The 14,727-nt window shown below is 40.9% G+C and overlaps 1 protein-coding gene across 2 annotated transcripts in view; it reads right to left on the bottom strand.

Annotated features, from left to right (window-relative positions):
* The window catches only part of arid2 (AT-rich interactive domain 2), a 126,945-nt gene that overhangs the window by 14,415 nt on the left and 97,803 nt on the right, over positions 1–14,727 (bottom strand). The window contains exons 13-15 of one of the 2 annotated variants that reach the window (XM_073059721.1): positions 11,276–11,410; positions 10,595–10,770; positions 3,307–6,086 (exon numbers count right to left, since the gene is read on the bottom strand). In XM_073059721.1, coding sequence (XP_072915822.1) covers positions 3,307–6,086; positions 10,595–10,770; positions 11,276–11,410 — 3,091 coding nt within the window. Of the gene's footprint in view, positions 1–3,306; positions 6,090–10,594; positions 10,771–11,275; positions 11,411–14,727 lie in introns of both variants that reach the window. The other variant, XM_073059720.1, reaches the window with a different exon arrangement.

Here is a 14,727-nt window from a genome sequence, read left to right as displayed (position 1 = left end):
CGTCTACAACCACTATTTGCCTTCTGTGGGCAAGGCAGTTCTAGATCCACAAAGCAAAGTCCCCTTGGATCCCACGCCTCTGTACTTTCTCAATAAGCCTTGCATGGGATACCTTATCAAATGCCTTGCTGAAATCCATATATACTACATCTACTGCTCTACCCTCAATGTGTTTAGTCACATCCTCAAAAGAATTCAATCAGGCTCATAAGGCACATCCTGCCTTTGACAAAGCCATGCTGACTACTCCTAATCATATTGTGCCTCTCCAAATGTTCATAAATCCTGCCTCTCAGGATCTTCTCCATCAATTTAACAACCACTGAAGTAAGACTCACTGGTCTATAATTTTCTGGGCTATCTCTACTCCATTTCTTGAATAAGGGAACAACATCTGCAACCCTTCAATCCTCGAGAACCTCTCCCAACCCCATTGATGATGCAAAGATCATCACCAGAGGCTCAGCAATCTCCTCCTTCGCCTCCCACAGTAGCCAGGGGTACATCTCATCCGGTCCCAGTGACTTATCCAACTTGATGCTTTCCAAAAGCCCCAGCACATCCTCCTTCATAATATCTACGTACTCAAACTTTTTAGTCCACCGTAAGTCATTCCTCCAGTCGCCAAGATCCACTTCCATAGCGAATACTGAAGCAAAGGATTCATTAAGTACCTCTGCTGTCTCCTCTGGTTCCATACACACTTTTCCACTGTCACACTTGATTGGTCCTATTCTCTCACGTCTTATCCTCTTGCTCTTCACATACTTGTAGAATGCCTTGGGATTTTCCTTAATCCTGTCTGCCAAGACATTCTGGCTCTCCTAATTTTATTCTTAAGCTCTTTCCTGCTAGGCTTATAATCTTCTTGATCTCTATCACTACCTGGTTTTTTTGAACCTTTTGTAGGCTCTTCCTTTTTTCTTGACTAGATTTACAACAACCTTTGTACACCACTGTTCCTGTACCCTACCATCCTTTCCCTGACTCATTGGAACATACTTATGCAGAACTCCACAAATATCCCCTGAACATCTGCCACATTTCTTCTGTACATTTTCCTGAGAACACCTGTTTCCAATTTATGCTTCCAAGCTCCTGCCTGATAGCCTATTTCCCCTTACTCCAATTAAACGCTTTCCTAACTTGTCTGTTCCTATCTCTCTCCAATGCTATGGTAAAGGAGATAGAATTGTGATCACTATCTCCAAAATGCTCTCCCACTGAGAGATCAGACACCTGACCAAGTTCATTTCCCAACACCAGATCAAGTACAGCCTCTCCTCTTGTAGGCTTATCTATATATTGTGTCAAGAAACCTTCCTGAACACACTTAAACTCTACTCTATCTAAACCCCTCTCTCTCTCTCTCTCTCTCTCTCTCTCTCTAGGGAGATGCCAATCAATATTTGGGAAAGCAAAATCTCCCACAACAACCCTGTTATTTATTATTACCAGCTTTCCAGCATCCGTCTCCCTATCTGCTCTTCAATGTCCCTGTTACTATTGGGTGGTCTACATAAAAAAAAACACCCAGTAGAGTTACTGATCCCTTCCTGTTCAGAGACTCCATAACCAATCCCTCCATAACTTTCTCCCTTTCTGCAGCCATGACACTATCTCTGATTAATAGTTCCACACCCCCACCTCTTTTGCCTCCCTCCCTGTCCTTTCTGAAACATCTAAAACTATCTATGAGAATTTTATCATATCAGATATCCTTGGGAAATGCATAGATACTTCTATGCCCATCATGTTACTGACCTCTTCAAAAGATTCATCTGTTAGTTGGACATGATCTAACCTTTCACAAATCCTTGCAAATCTTTGATCAGCTCAGACTTGTTCAAGTGCTCTGTCACTCTACCCCTGGTGATAGACTCCAGTAATAACTATACTTCAACTGACATTAAATATCAGTGCTTTCATTAAATAAACAGAAAGCATCACAATTCCTAGGCACTGGCTCACACAAGATCGTTGGAGCTTTCTAAAAAGACATCGGAAATCCTAAAAGTTGAAATGGCTAATGCAAATAGGTATCATTTACGATATCTGCTAAACTGCTTGAAAATTCAAAGTAAATAATCCACTAATCTAAAGATAACCATGTACAACCCTTAACCAAGAGAATACATGTCAATATTGCTGCTGCAGAACAGATGATATAAAATACAATAATACAACAATGGATACCTGATCCACTTGTCAGTTAGTATAGTATAATTTATCACTTCAATTATTGAAAACATCATATTCCACATTTAATCAAACAAGACGGGATGATCAATAATCTTAACTATCTTTCAGCAGATTCTTATTCAGACTGCATTAAAATGGATATTAAAATTTATTTTTCATTTAAAAATGTTCTGAAAAAGAACCCCATCCTCTCCTTGAATATCAATATTTTGAATTGCAAGGGAAAAATATTAATAGCCAGGCCAATCAGCAGCAGCCAGTGTTCCAAAAGGCAGGCCTGGACCAGACAAATTAAACCAGATACCAAATACTTCAATATGGTCCTACTTCACATTTGTAATTGTGAAAAATGCCATTTTAATTACTGCTTAAAATTAAGTCTGACATGAGAATCTGCACACAAGTGGTTTTTGGTATGGCAACTAAATGCAAATATAACATTATAAGTATATGAAACTTTTTTTAAAAAAATAGCATCTTAAGTATATTTGAAGTATTTTAGTTCACAAAATCTACATTTGTAACACAATCTTGAAATTGCTGCCAGGAAATTTATAAGCAGCACTTCAGATATTGAACAATTTTCTAAGTTTCCTTCTAAATCTCCCCAAATATACTCAATTTTTTGGCCCATTCGTCAATAATGAGTGAGAACATAACAGTATCTAATATAAATGACAAAAAATAGATTATGCACCATTAGGTCAATTTTGTGGATATAATTAAATTCTTAAGAATGTGGACCAAAAAAATCTCAGTGATGTTATTTCCCAAGCATGGTGTACTTGCTTTTACTTGTATGTTATTCAGTGTAAAATTTGACAATTATCAGTTATCTTTATACCTACAAAACTTAGGTCAAACCCCCATAACTCTTTTCAACACCTTATATATCCTGTAATTTTACATTTCTTCAGTAAATAAATAAAATGTGCTGTAAACGCAGTAGTAAAATTACAAAGATCACAAAGTCTGATTCTGAGACAAAACACCAGTTTACACCAAATAGGAATCAAACAATCTTCAACTGATTTAAATGCACAATTTTGTAATTATGATTTAAGGAAGTACCCATTCACAGCAATAATTTGACATCTTTCTTACCTGATTAACTATCCCCTGTGCAAGAACAGGTGGATGCTGATTTTGTTGTGTTACACTGTCCATTGCTACTTTTGCTATACTATTGGAATCAGCTCCTACTGGTACAGCCACCATGGTTGAACTACAGCCAGCATTGTTAGGGTCACTGATGGTAACAATCCTTACTCCTACTTTATTTGGAATTCCTGATAAATTATCTTTGCAATCAGCTGGCCTTTTTAAAGGGTGGCATTCAGATGAACCATTAGTTGTTGGAGTCTGATAAAGCTGTACTGAATGTATAGCTACAGGCCCAGTTTGGAGTGAAGCTGTTGAGTTAGACACTGAAGACACGGCTGAACTTGGACATTGCGGAAGCTGAGGCACCACTGAATTCATGGCAGCTGTCATAAGTCCATTGGATAATCCTGAGTTTGCACCACTGATCCGCTGGTCGACAGAGTTTGAAACCACTGTACAGCTAGCACTAGAATTTCCTACAGAAACAGGTCCATTATGCATTTTGGTTGATTGAACACTTTTGGCAGAATTTTGCTGATTACTGTCCAATTGCTCCTGTGCAATAATATCACCATTTTCCATGTGTTTGGAAGCTCTATGATTTGGAATGTTTTTGCTTAAGTGTGAACCATCCCCTTTTTCAAAGTCACAGATCCCATTTACCATGGGGAGCTTCAAAGGATCTTTTTTAATTTCCTGCACCTCTGCACAATCTATATTCAGCTTCCCATTTGTTACATTTTGACTTACTCCTGTCAAAGGTCCATTTGAAGCCAGCGTACACTGCATGGGCTGAGACTGAGCAATCCCTGAGTTAGATGGAGGTAGACGTGAACTAACATGTTCTTTTCCATTTACAAGTTTAGCCCCTTGCATATCACTTTCCTTTAAGCCACCATTGGTTGTACCAGCAGCCCCCTCTGCACAAGAGGGGTTCTCCATGATTTCTATTTTACGTTCATGCAGATGCAAGTCTGTAGTATCTTTTGCTTCTTCCTCCTTTTGACAAATAATTTTATCACCTGCAAACACGGTTTCAGATTCCGAACTTTTCCCCTGTCCACTCAATGGCGCCACACTAGGTGAAGGCGTTTGCACTTGGAGGCCAACACCTGCTTGCGACCCACCAATGGAAATCCCTGCAGGGGCTATGATCTGCGTTCCACTGCAGTGACTTCCAGCAGGAGTAGCAAAGGTGGTATTTGGCACAACCGTTATGGTCACTTGGTTACCTGTTGACCCTTGGAGAAGAGTAGCAGTGTTACTAGCAGAGATCAACTGACCCGGTAAGATCTGCATATGAGGAATTGCCACTGTTTGCATTGCCCCTTGTGAGTGGATGGGGCTTTGAACGAGCTGCACATTTTGTTGTCCAACTACTAATTGCTGAGCTGGGGCTTGAACTCCAATATTCGTTGCCTGACCGTGAGTCATTTGGTAGACTACCTGCGGTCCAGGAGCTCTAGCAGGAGAAGGCGGAGGCATTTGAGGAGCAGGTAATATAAGTTTACCTCCTGGAGTAGGGGGACCCCTTTTTGGGAGAAGTAACTGTTTTATTAAACTAGACTCGCCAGAGGGTGGCTGATTAGAAGCTGCCCCTGTTTGCTGAGACTGAAGCTGCACCTGGAATTGCTTTTGGGGATGTTGTTGTTGCTGCAGCTGTTGCTGCTGCCGTTTCACAGAGAGCATTTTGCTCACAGTTTGAGGCCCCTGCATCTGAGGCGTTGAAGGCTGAGTAACCAACCCCATTTGTACCTGATTGCTGTTGGCAGGTAGGGGAGATGGCGAAGATGAAGGGGTCACACTTGCATTCCCAGCCAACTGAATAGCTTGGCCAGCTTGAACAGAGGCTGGGTTTGTCAACAATATCTGATGAATTGCAGGAGCAAAATTCTGTCCCTGGGAAGCTGGCTGACTAACAATCATATGTACACTTTGCTGGGGTTGCTGTTGCATCAGAGTAGACTGAACGTGCTGTGGAACCACTCCAGTTGGCTTTGGTGCTATCGTCTGGAAACTCATCCTAGGGACTGGAGAGCTTTGAACACCAGTAATTGCAACCACTTGACCTGTTGACACTTGAAAATTTTGTACTGCAGCACCAGAGACAACAGCAGGACTAGGGGTGGTTGAATAGTGTTGAGATGCCAACAGAACATTGTCTTGCTGGTTGTGTGTTTTTGGCTGGTGACAGGACGTCTGTACAGGATGGGTTACTGTACCCGGTAACAACTGTCCTTGTGAAACAATAACTGTGTTGGCTGATATATTTGCTGAATGGCTGTGAGAAACAGCCTGCTGTATCACAGTAACAGTTGTTGTGGCAGAAGTATTCACCTGATTAGAAGATACAATTGGTATAGAGAGCTGGTGACCAGGAAGCTGCTGCTGAAGTAAGTGTGGATGCTGAAGCAATTGCTGAGAAGTTGTCACAGGCTGTGTCGTTGTTAATGTTGTCGTGGCATGGTTTTGGATCAATGTTCCTTGGGGAATGTTGCTTCCCATCAATGAATATGGTACGGAAGCTGGGGTTTGAGTATTGACAGTTGAAGACTGCACAAGTGAACATCTTGCTGCTTCACTTGTAACTGGAGTTCTGCTTTGTACAACAGTCACAGCAGCATTTTGGTGCGGTTGTGCCAGGCCAGTTTGGTCTTGTATTTTGCTTGTAATGTTTGGAGCTGGGACACTTTGTTGAAATGTGTAGATCATTTGAGATCCTGGATGCGCAGTAGAAAGGTTAGCTACAGGGTTCCGTTGGAAGTGGCTTACCACCGTCTCTGCTGAAAAGGTAATGGGATAAAATTAGTTCAAATGCATACCACTGGGTTTCCTACAACAGTTTAACAAACTCTTATAATTCAGTTGTCGAGTTTATTCAGAAATACAGCTTTATCCATATTCTTCAGATCAGACCGAACATCTCGTTCACTGAATACAAAATTATCCTTTGTGTGAAAATCAAAAGATTTTGTATAGACACTGGAAACTGAAATAAAACAAAAATTTTCTAAGCAGTCAGAGCTCAGGTAACATCTGCAGAAAGAGAAACAAGGGTACAGACAAAAGTTCTTTGCCTGAAATGTAGCTGCATGAACCATTGCTCCTTTCATGCTTTTATTTTAATTTTCTCTCCTGTTATTTATCAGCTGATCATCATGGCTAACATGCGAATCCACGAGTCCACTGGAGGATGGAGGCCAAAGATGGCTCGTGCAAGGGTTAGAGGATTGTGAATGCACGCGGGCATGAGGGAGGGAGGAATAGGCTTGTTTTCGTCTTGTTACTTGGTATGTTCTGTTTTGTTGTGTTCTGACGAATATTGCAAACATGCCATGTAGGTATTAAAATGTGTGGCAGTACTTGCAGGCTGCTAACCAGCATATGTTTGAGCGAGTTGGTTGTTAACACGAATTACTGTGTGTTTTGAAGTACATGTGATAAACAAATCTTGAAGTACATGTGATAAATAAATCTAAATCTCCCACTCCATGATGATTAGCTGTGATATGAATATCAGCAGTAAGAGGGATAACTTGCATTGTGATACAACTGAAGTTCTATCTTTTGAAGAGATAACAAATTAGTCAATAATAACCCAATCAGCTAAAGTACCCAAAAACTGCTATGGCCATAAAATAAGTGTTTTGTTAACATGCATAAACAATGTATAATTCACATCACATCTGTACATATTTAACTGCCTCAGTGCATAACATAGATACTTTATAAACAAAATTTAACTCTCGACCAATTAAAACATTAAGGAAGAAGGCCAATAGAGCGAGTAAAAAGACATAGGTTTTGATGAGTTTTTTTAACAACAGGTGAAGAGGCATAGGGAGGATTTTCAAATAATGGCTCATTGTTACTGATGCATAGATGTTGAAGGAATTTGTAGAAATAAAAGAATTAATAAGCTATTGTGTAATGTTGACATCAGACAGTGGAAGTATTCTGATATCTTCACTGAACTGAAATACAGGCCTCCAAACAGTAGCAGGGATGTGGCCTACAGATTACAATGGGAAATATCAAATGCATGTCAAAAGAGCAATGTTATGATAGTCATGGGAGATTTTAACATGCAGATAGATTGGGAAAAATCAAGTTGGTAATGGATCTCAAGAGAGTGAATCTGTTGAATGCCTACGAGATGACTTTTTAGAGCAGTTTGTCATTGAGATCAGCTATACTGGACTGGTGTTATGAAATGAACCAGAGGCAATTAGGGAGGTTCAGGTAAAGGAACCCTTAGGAGACAGTAATCACAATATGATTAAGTTCAACTTGAAATTTGATGGGGAGAAAGTGAAGTCTGATGTAGCAGTATTTCAGTGGAGTAAAGGAAATTACAGTGGTATGAGAGAGGAGTTGGCCAAAGTAAATTAGAAGGAGATGCTGGCAGCAGAGCAGCAATGGTGAAAGTTCCTGTGAAAAATGAAGGTGTGCAGGATAGATGTATTCCAAAAACAAAGAAATACTCAATAGGCAAAATAGTAGAACCATAGCTGACAAGGGAAATCAAAGCTAATGTAAAAACAAACAAGAGGGCATAGAACAAAGCAAAATTTAGCAGGAGGATTGGGAAGCTTTTATAAACCTACAGAAAGCAACTAAATGAACCGTTAGGAGGGAAAAGATGAAATATGAAAGCAAGCTAGCAAATATAAAGGTGGATAGAAAAAACTCCCTCAAGTATATAAAAAAAATAAAAGCAGGATGAGAGTGGATATGGAACCTCTAGAAAATGAAAACAGAGAAATAATAACGGGGACAAGGAGATGACAGATGAACTAAATGAGTATTTTGCATCACGGTTCTTGAGGACTGGAAAATTACAAATGTCACTCCACTCTTTAAGAAAAGGAGGGAGGCATCAGGAAGAAAATTATAGACTAGTTAGTGGTTGGGAAGATGGTGGAGTCAATTGTTAAGGATGAGGTTATGGAGTACTTGGTGACACAGAACAAGATAGGACAAAGTCTGCATGGTTTCATTAAAGGAAAATCTTGCCTGATGAACCTGTTGGAATTCTTTGAGAATATTACAGGTAGGCCAGATAAAGGGGATGCAGTGGATATTGTATATTTGCATTTTCAGAAGGCCCTTTGACAAGGTGCTACACATGAGGCTGCTTACCAAGGTAAGAGCCCATGGTATTACAGGAAAGTTACTAGCATGGCTGATTGATAGGAGGCAGCCGGTGGGAATGAAGGGATCCTTTTCTGGTGGCTACCACTGACCAGTGGTGTTCCACAGGGGTTGGTGTTGGGACCGCTTCTCCTTATGCTGTATATAAATGATTTAGATGATGTAATAGATGGCTTTGTTGCCAAGTTTGCAGGAGATACAAAAGTTAGCGCAGGGGCAAGGTAGTGTTGAGGAAACAGGAAGGCTACAGAAGGACTTAGACAAATTAGGAGAATTGGCAAGAGAGTGGCAAATGAAATACAATGTTGGAAAATGCATGGTGATGCACTTTGGTAGTAGAAATAAATGTGAAGACTATTGTCTAAACAGGGAGAAAATCCAAGTCAGAGATGAAAAGGGACTTGGGGAGTCCTTGTGCAGAATGCCCTAAAGGTTAACTTGCAAGTTGAGTCGGTGTCGAGGAAGGCAAATGCAATGTTTGCATTCATTTCAATAGGTCTAGAATACAAGAGTAGGGATGTGATGCTAAGGTTTTATAAGGCACTGCTGAGGCCTCACCTTGAGTATTGTGAACTGTTTTAGGCTCCTCAACTAAGATGAGATGTGTTGGCACTGGAGAGGGTTCAGCGGATGATTCAAGGAATGAAAGGGCAGATGAGGAATGTTTGATCGCTCCAGGCCAGCATTCACTGGAATTTAGAAGGATGAAGGGGAAATCTCATTGAAACCTTTTGAATGTTGAAAAGCCGAGACAGTGTAAATGTGGAAAGGATATTTCCCATGCTGGCGGAATCTAAGACAAGAGGGCACAGTCTCAGGACAGAAGGGCATCCATTTAAAACAGAGATGTAAATAAAGTTCTTTAGCCAGAGGGTGGTGAATTTGTGGAATTTCTTATCACATGGAGCTGTGGAGGCCAGGTCATTGGGTGTATTTAAGGTGGAGATTGATTGGTCCTTGGTTGGCCACAGTATCAAAGGTTATGGGGAGAAGGCCAAGGAGTGGGACTGATGAGTGGGAGAAAGGAATCAACCATGATTGAATGCTGGAGGAGACTCGATGGCCAAAGCCCTAATTCTGCTCCTATGTCTTTTCTTATTCTGAGGCTGTCCCCTATGGTCCTTGACTCTCCCACCATAGGAAACATCCTCTCCACATCCACTCTATCTAGGCCTTTCAACATTGCATAGGCTTCAATAAGATCTCTCCTCATTCTTTGAAATTCCAGTGAGTATAGGCCCGGAGCTCTTCATACCCCTTTCATTACCAGAATCATTTTCATAAACCTCCTCTGAACCCTATCCAATGTCAGCACACCCCTTCTTAGAAATTGGTTCCAAAACTGCTCACAATACTCCAAGTGAAACCTCACCTGTGCCGTAACATTACATTTACTATTGCTTTAACATTCTAGGCCTCTTGAAATGAATGCTGTCATCAAATTTGCTTTCCTCACCGCTAACTCAACTTGCAAGTTAATCTTTAGGAAATCCTGCATAAGGATTCCCAAGTCCCACTGCACATCAGATTTTTGAATTTTCTATGCTTTTGTTCCTTCTGCCAAAGCATATTACCATACACTTCCTGCCACAGCATTCCATCTGCCACTTCTTTGTCCATTCTCCCAATCTATCCAAGTCCTGCTACTGTTCCAACCCTATCCTGAGGTGCAGTCCATATCCGAGTTGAGGTGACTTAACTAGCTTAAGACCTTTCAACTTCTCCCGAATAATAGCAATTGCACTCACTTCTGCTCCCTGACACTTGAACTTCTGGCACACTGCTAGTGTCTTCCACAGTGAAGCCGGATGCAAAGTACTTATTTAATTTGTTCATTTCCTTGTCCTCCATTACTACCTCTTCAGCGTCATTTTCCTGCAGTTCAATATCACTTCTCATCTTTAACTCATATATCTGAAAAAAACACTTTTGGTATCCTACTTGATATTATTGACTAAGCTTACCTTCATATTTCATCTTTACCCTCGTGTCTTAAATAATATTAACACACAGACATGTTACTGTTAACACTGTGAATGAAGCAGAACTCTATGATTGTTTGAAAAACATCTAACAGTTATCAACTTTTATCAAGCTCTTTGTTAACTGCACAAATGAATAAGTAACTTCTTACCTGAAGGATGTGGGCTTTGTGTCAGCTCTGGTGTGATCGAGTGAACAGCTTGTATTTGCTGGTACTGTGGCTGCATGGGAAGCGGTGTAGCCCTTCTCTGGATCCCCACTATGTGTATTTGCGCTTGCCCATTATTTTCTTCTATTCGTTTTATTGTGTGTGTTGGAAACAGGGACCTTGCAAACAAAAACATGTTTAGTCTCATTAAGTGCCCAAATTAGTTTTTAACCAAATCTATTCAGACTGAACAATGCAGATATTATAGCATGGCAAGTGAATATTTTGGGATCACTTCCTTTCCCCCGGCCCCCACACACAGATATGAAGACAAAAAAAAATGAGCAAGGGTAGACAGGAATTTTAAAGTAAACTCAGTGATGAGCAAATATTCCTGTTAAAGCAAATCAAATACTAAAAAAGAAACTTGCACATTTGTTCTTCAGGAATTTATCTTGGAATTGTTATAGAAAGCTTCCAACACGTTCATGGCATTTCAATACAAGGATCAAGCCTTTCTTGAAGGTATTATTGGAATGCAAGTATAAGCATCAAAATCAACATTTAAAGCGGATGTTCTTAAAATAATGTTGCAATGTTTTATCAAATTGATTTTTGAAAAAATACCTTGGCCAAGCAAACTATTCGATAAACAAATTTACTCTCTTTTTGAAAAAAACTTACCTGAGGCATTTGTTAAATCCTGCTGATGTCAGAATTCCACCCCGAGCCAATTTGCTGCATACAGAAAGGTACTCTGAGTATAGGTCTGTTCGTGAGACAAAGCCTTCTAAACAGCTCTCAAGGTGTGTGCTTAACCTGTAAGAAGCAAAATACCACAAGTTCACTGGTTCTGGAGACCAAATGTGAGAAGTTAAAAGATCAATATTTACATTCTGGATGACACAAGCAGAAAAGACTGTCCTGCTTAGACTATTTTTAAACTATTGGGTGCTGTGGGTCTTTTATTGATTAGGCAGCACTGCAGATATATATTCAAAAATCAGTGATGACAATTATTTATTAAATTACTTATAACAAATGAACCAAGATTTAAAAAAAATTACCAGTTGAAATAAATTGCAATTGTGGCCAACAGCAGCATTTCAATGAAACTCAGAGAACTCAACCACGTGTTAAAAAGTAAAACTTGGGCTCTGTTGGCTATAACCTTTGCATGCCATTTTCCTATTCTTCTGTGCAAAATAGTGTAATAACAGACCAAACAGCTCACTGGATTACAGAACACATGCCGCTCTGCCAAAATAGTTTGTCAAAGGGTAGTTCTGAAGACCCAAACTCTCATTCCAGCAATGCAACTTGGACAGACAGACATACTTTATTGATCCTGAGGGAAATTGGGTTTCGTTAGTCACGCCAACCAAAAATAGTGTAGAAATATAGCAATATAAAACCATAAATAATTAAATAATAATAAGTAAATTATGCCAAGTGGAAATAAGTCCAGGACCAGCCTATTGGCTCAGGGTGTCTGACACTCCGAGGAAGGAGTGTGAAGTTTGATGGCCACAGGCAGGAGTGACTTCCTATGACGCTCAGTGTTGCATCTCGGTGGAATGAGTCATGGCTGAATGTACTCCTATGCCTAACCAGTACATTATGGAGTGGATGGGAGACATTGTCCAAAATGGCATGCAACTTGGACAGCATCCTCTTTTCAGACACCACCGTCAGAGAGTCCAGTTCAACCCCCACAACATTACTGGCCTTACGAATGAGTTTGTTGATTCTGTTGGTGTCTGCTACCCTCAGCCTGCTGCCCCAGTGCACAACAGCAAACATGATAGCACTGGCCACCACAGACCTTAAGTATATTCCATTACTTATCTTAAAGGTTACTACATACACATATTGACATAGTGAAAAGCATTTGAAATCAATCATTAGGTTTGAGAGCTATCCAGAAACATTCCCTCTGGCAGCTCGCTTTGTACTACAAAGCAACTGCACACACTTTCTTTCTGCAGTAGTTAACAAGCTAAAGATCACTGTTAAAGCCACTCTGGTCCCTGTCTGAATGAGCTTCAGAAATACTTTGATTGATGCCATAAAAGCGATTGCAAAGATTAATCTCAAGTCTGAGAAAAATTACTGCACTCCGATTTTGAAAGTTTTGTAATTTTTCAGCTAAATAAAATCAATGTGTAAATCTTACTCAAATATCAGAATGGGTTTTATTAACATTGGTACCCTGTTTATCATTAACCTGCAGAGCAATGAGGTGTTTTATTTTATTTAGAGATTCAACGTGGAATAGACCCTTCCAGTCCTTTGAATTGTGACACCCAGCAACCCCCACAATTCCAATTTATCCCTAACCTAATCATGGGACAATTCACAATGACCAATTAACCTACCTAGTACAACTTTGGACTGTGGGAGGAAACCACAGGACATGAAGAAAACTCATGCAATCCACGAAGAGGACAAACAGACTCCTTACAAAGGACGCCGGAACTGAACTCCAAATTCAGAGGCCATGAGCTGTAACATCATCACGATAACGGCTACACTACCGAGCCGCCCCTCATTACTACCATGCCTGGTTTTCATATCCAAACATAAGTACAATCCCCTGTGTAGTTCCAAAAGACATGTGTCAATAAGCCATGTGAATGGCCACATTCACAGCTGCTGTGCTGGGAATCTGGATGGTGCAAATGGCTGCCTTTCACCGGACTTCTCCAGAAGTGAATCACCCCTAATTCAGGATGGAGGCTGCCAGTGAAGGCTGGAGCTTGATGCGCTGGGGGACAGATACCACTGCTCAGGACCAAGGTTGAAGGTGTCAGGTATGAGGAGTGTGGGCCACTGCTGCGGAGAGGCAACACCTGCACCATGTGTTAACAATCTGGACAGCAAATGCCATTTCTGTATTTCTTCATTTTGTCTGCACAGCTCTCACCAGCCCAGAGATACTTCTGTGGTGACAGGATCAACAGCAGTCATTGCTTGAGCCTCTTACTATAACAGCAGCAAATGCCAAACCTAGCGTCCATGGACCCCTTGCTTAATAGTATTGGTTCATGACATTAAAAAGAGATTGAGAACCCCGGTTTATAGACAGGTAAACAGCCAAATAAAGTGTCAGTTAATGGCTTCTATTAATTCAACTGGTAATGCTGAGGAACACTATAGCATCCAAACAGAAAACACATGTAGTAGGTGCTTCCAGTTCCACTCACCGTGATGGGCAGTGTGCAGCCACAGGCCCTACGTCAGTAGTGAGCGGCTGCAGCACTCACCCAGCCGGCCTAAAACCACTACACACAGGCAGGCTCTCCTTACCAAGCTGTGGGAGATTCATTGCTGCAGGAGCATCAGCAAAGGATTAGGTTTTGTGCCAAGCTCCCAGTATGGCAGCATGCAACAGTGGGAGGGCAAGGGTACGTGTCAAATTCTCGACACAGGACTACACAACAGTGGAAAGTACAGAAGTTTGCATCGGGTTCACAGTACACTCAGTAATGCATCTCAGAGCCCCTTCAGTACTGATTCCATTAGTGTTCTCACTCCTGGAAATATGAGTACATAGGTGTAACTAAAATTATTTAAAATAGTTCAAATACTCTATTTGTCCCCATCTTTTCTTATAATTTTCACAGCCAAATCACTCTGAAGAGTGCCAGAATTCCTTTAGTTAGGAATGATCACGATAAAACATCTATCAGGTTTGTCTTGGTTCAATGGTAAGTAGGTTCAAAGTGGCTAGAGATAAGGCTGCAGTGTCTAAAACACAAACACACACCACGCACAAAATACAAACGCCACATCCTCTACTTCAGCTCCCCCATTCCCTGTCTAATGAAAGTGCCCTGTCCTGCAGCCATATAACCGTATAACAATTACAGCACGGAAACAGGCCATCTCGGCCCTTCTAGTCCGTGCCAACGCTTACCCTCACCTAGTCCCACTGGCCATAACCCTCCACTCCTTTCCTGTCCATATACCTATCCAATTTTACTTTAAATGACAATACCGAAACTGCCTCTACTTCTACTGAAGCTCATTCCACATAGCTACCACTCTCTGAGTAAAGAAATTCCCCCTCGTGTTACCCCTAAACTTTTGCCCCCTGTCAAATCATGTCCTCATTTGAATCTCCCCTACTCTCA

The sequence above is a fragment of the Hemitrygon akajei genome, chromosome 10 (genome assembly GCF_048418815.1).
Source record: "Hemitrygon akajei chromosome 10, sHemAka1.3, whole genome shotgun sequence".
In the NCBI taxonomy this organism is placed as follows: Eukaryota; Metazoa; Chordata; class Chondrichthyes; order Myliobatiformes; family Dasyatidae; genus Hemitrygon; species Hemitrygon akajei.
The sequence above is the reverse complement of the archived record's forward strand: the minus strand, read 5'-3'. Positions and strand labels throughout refer to the sequence as shown.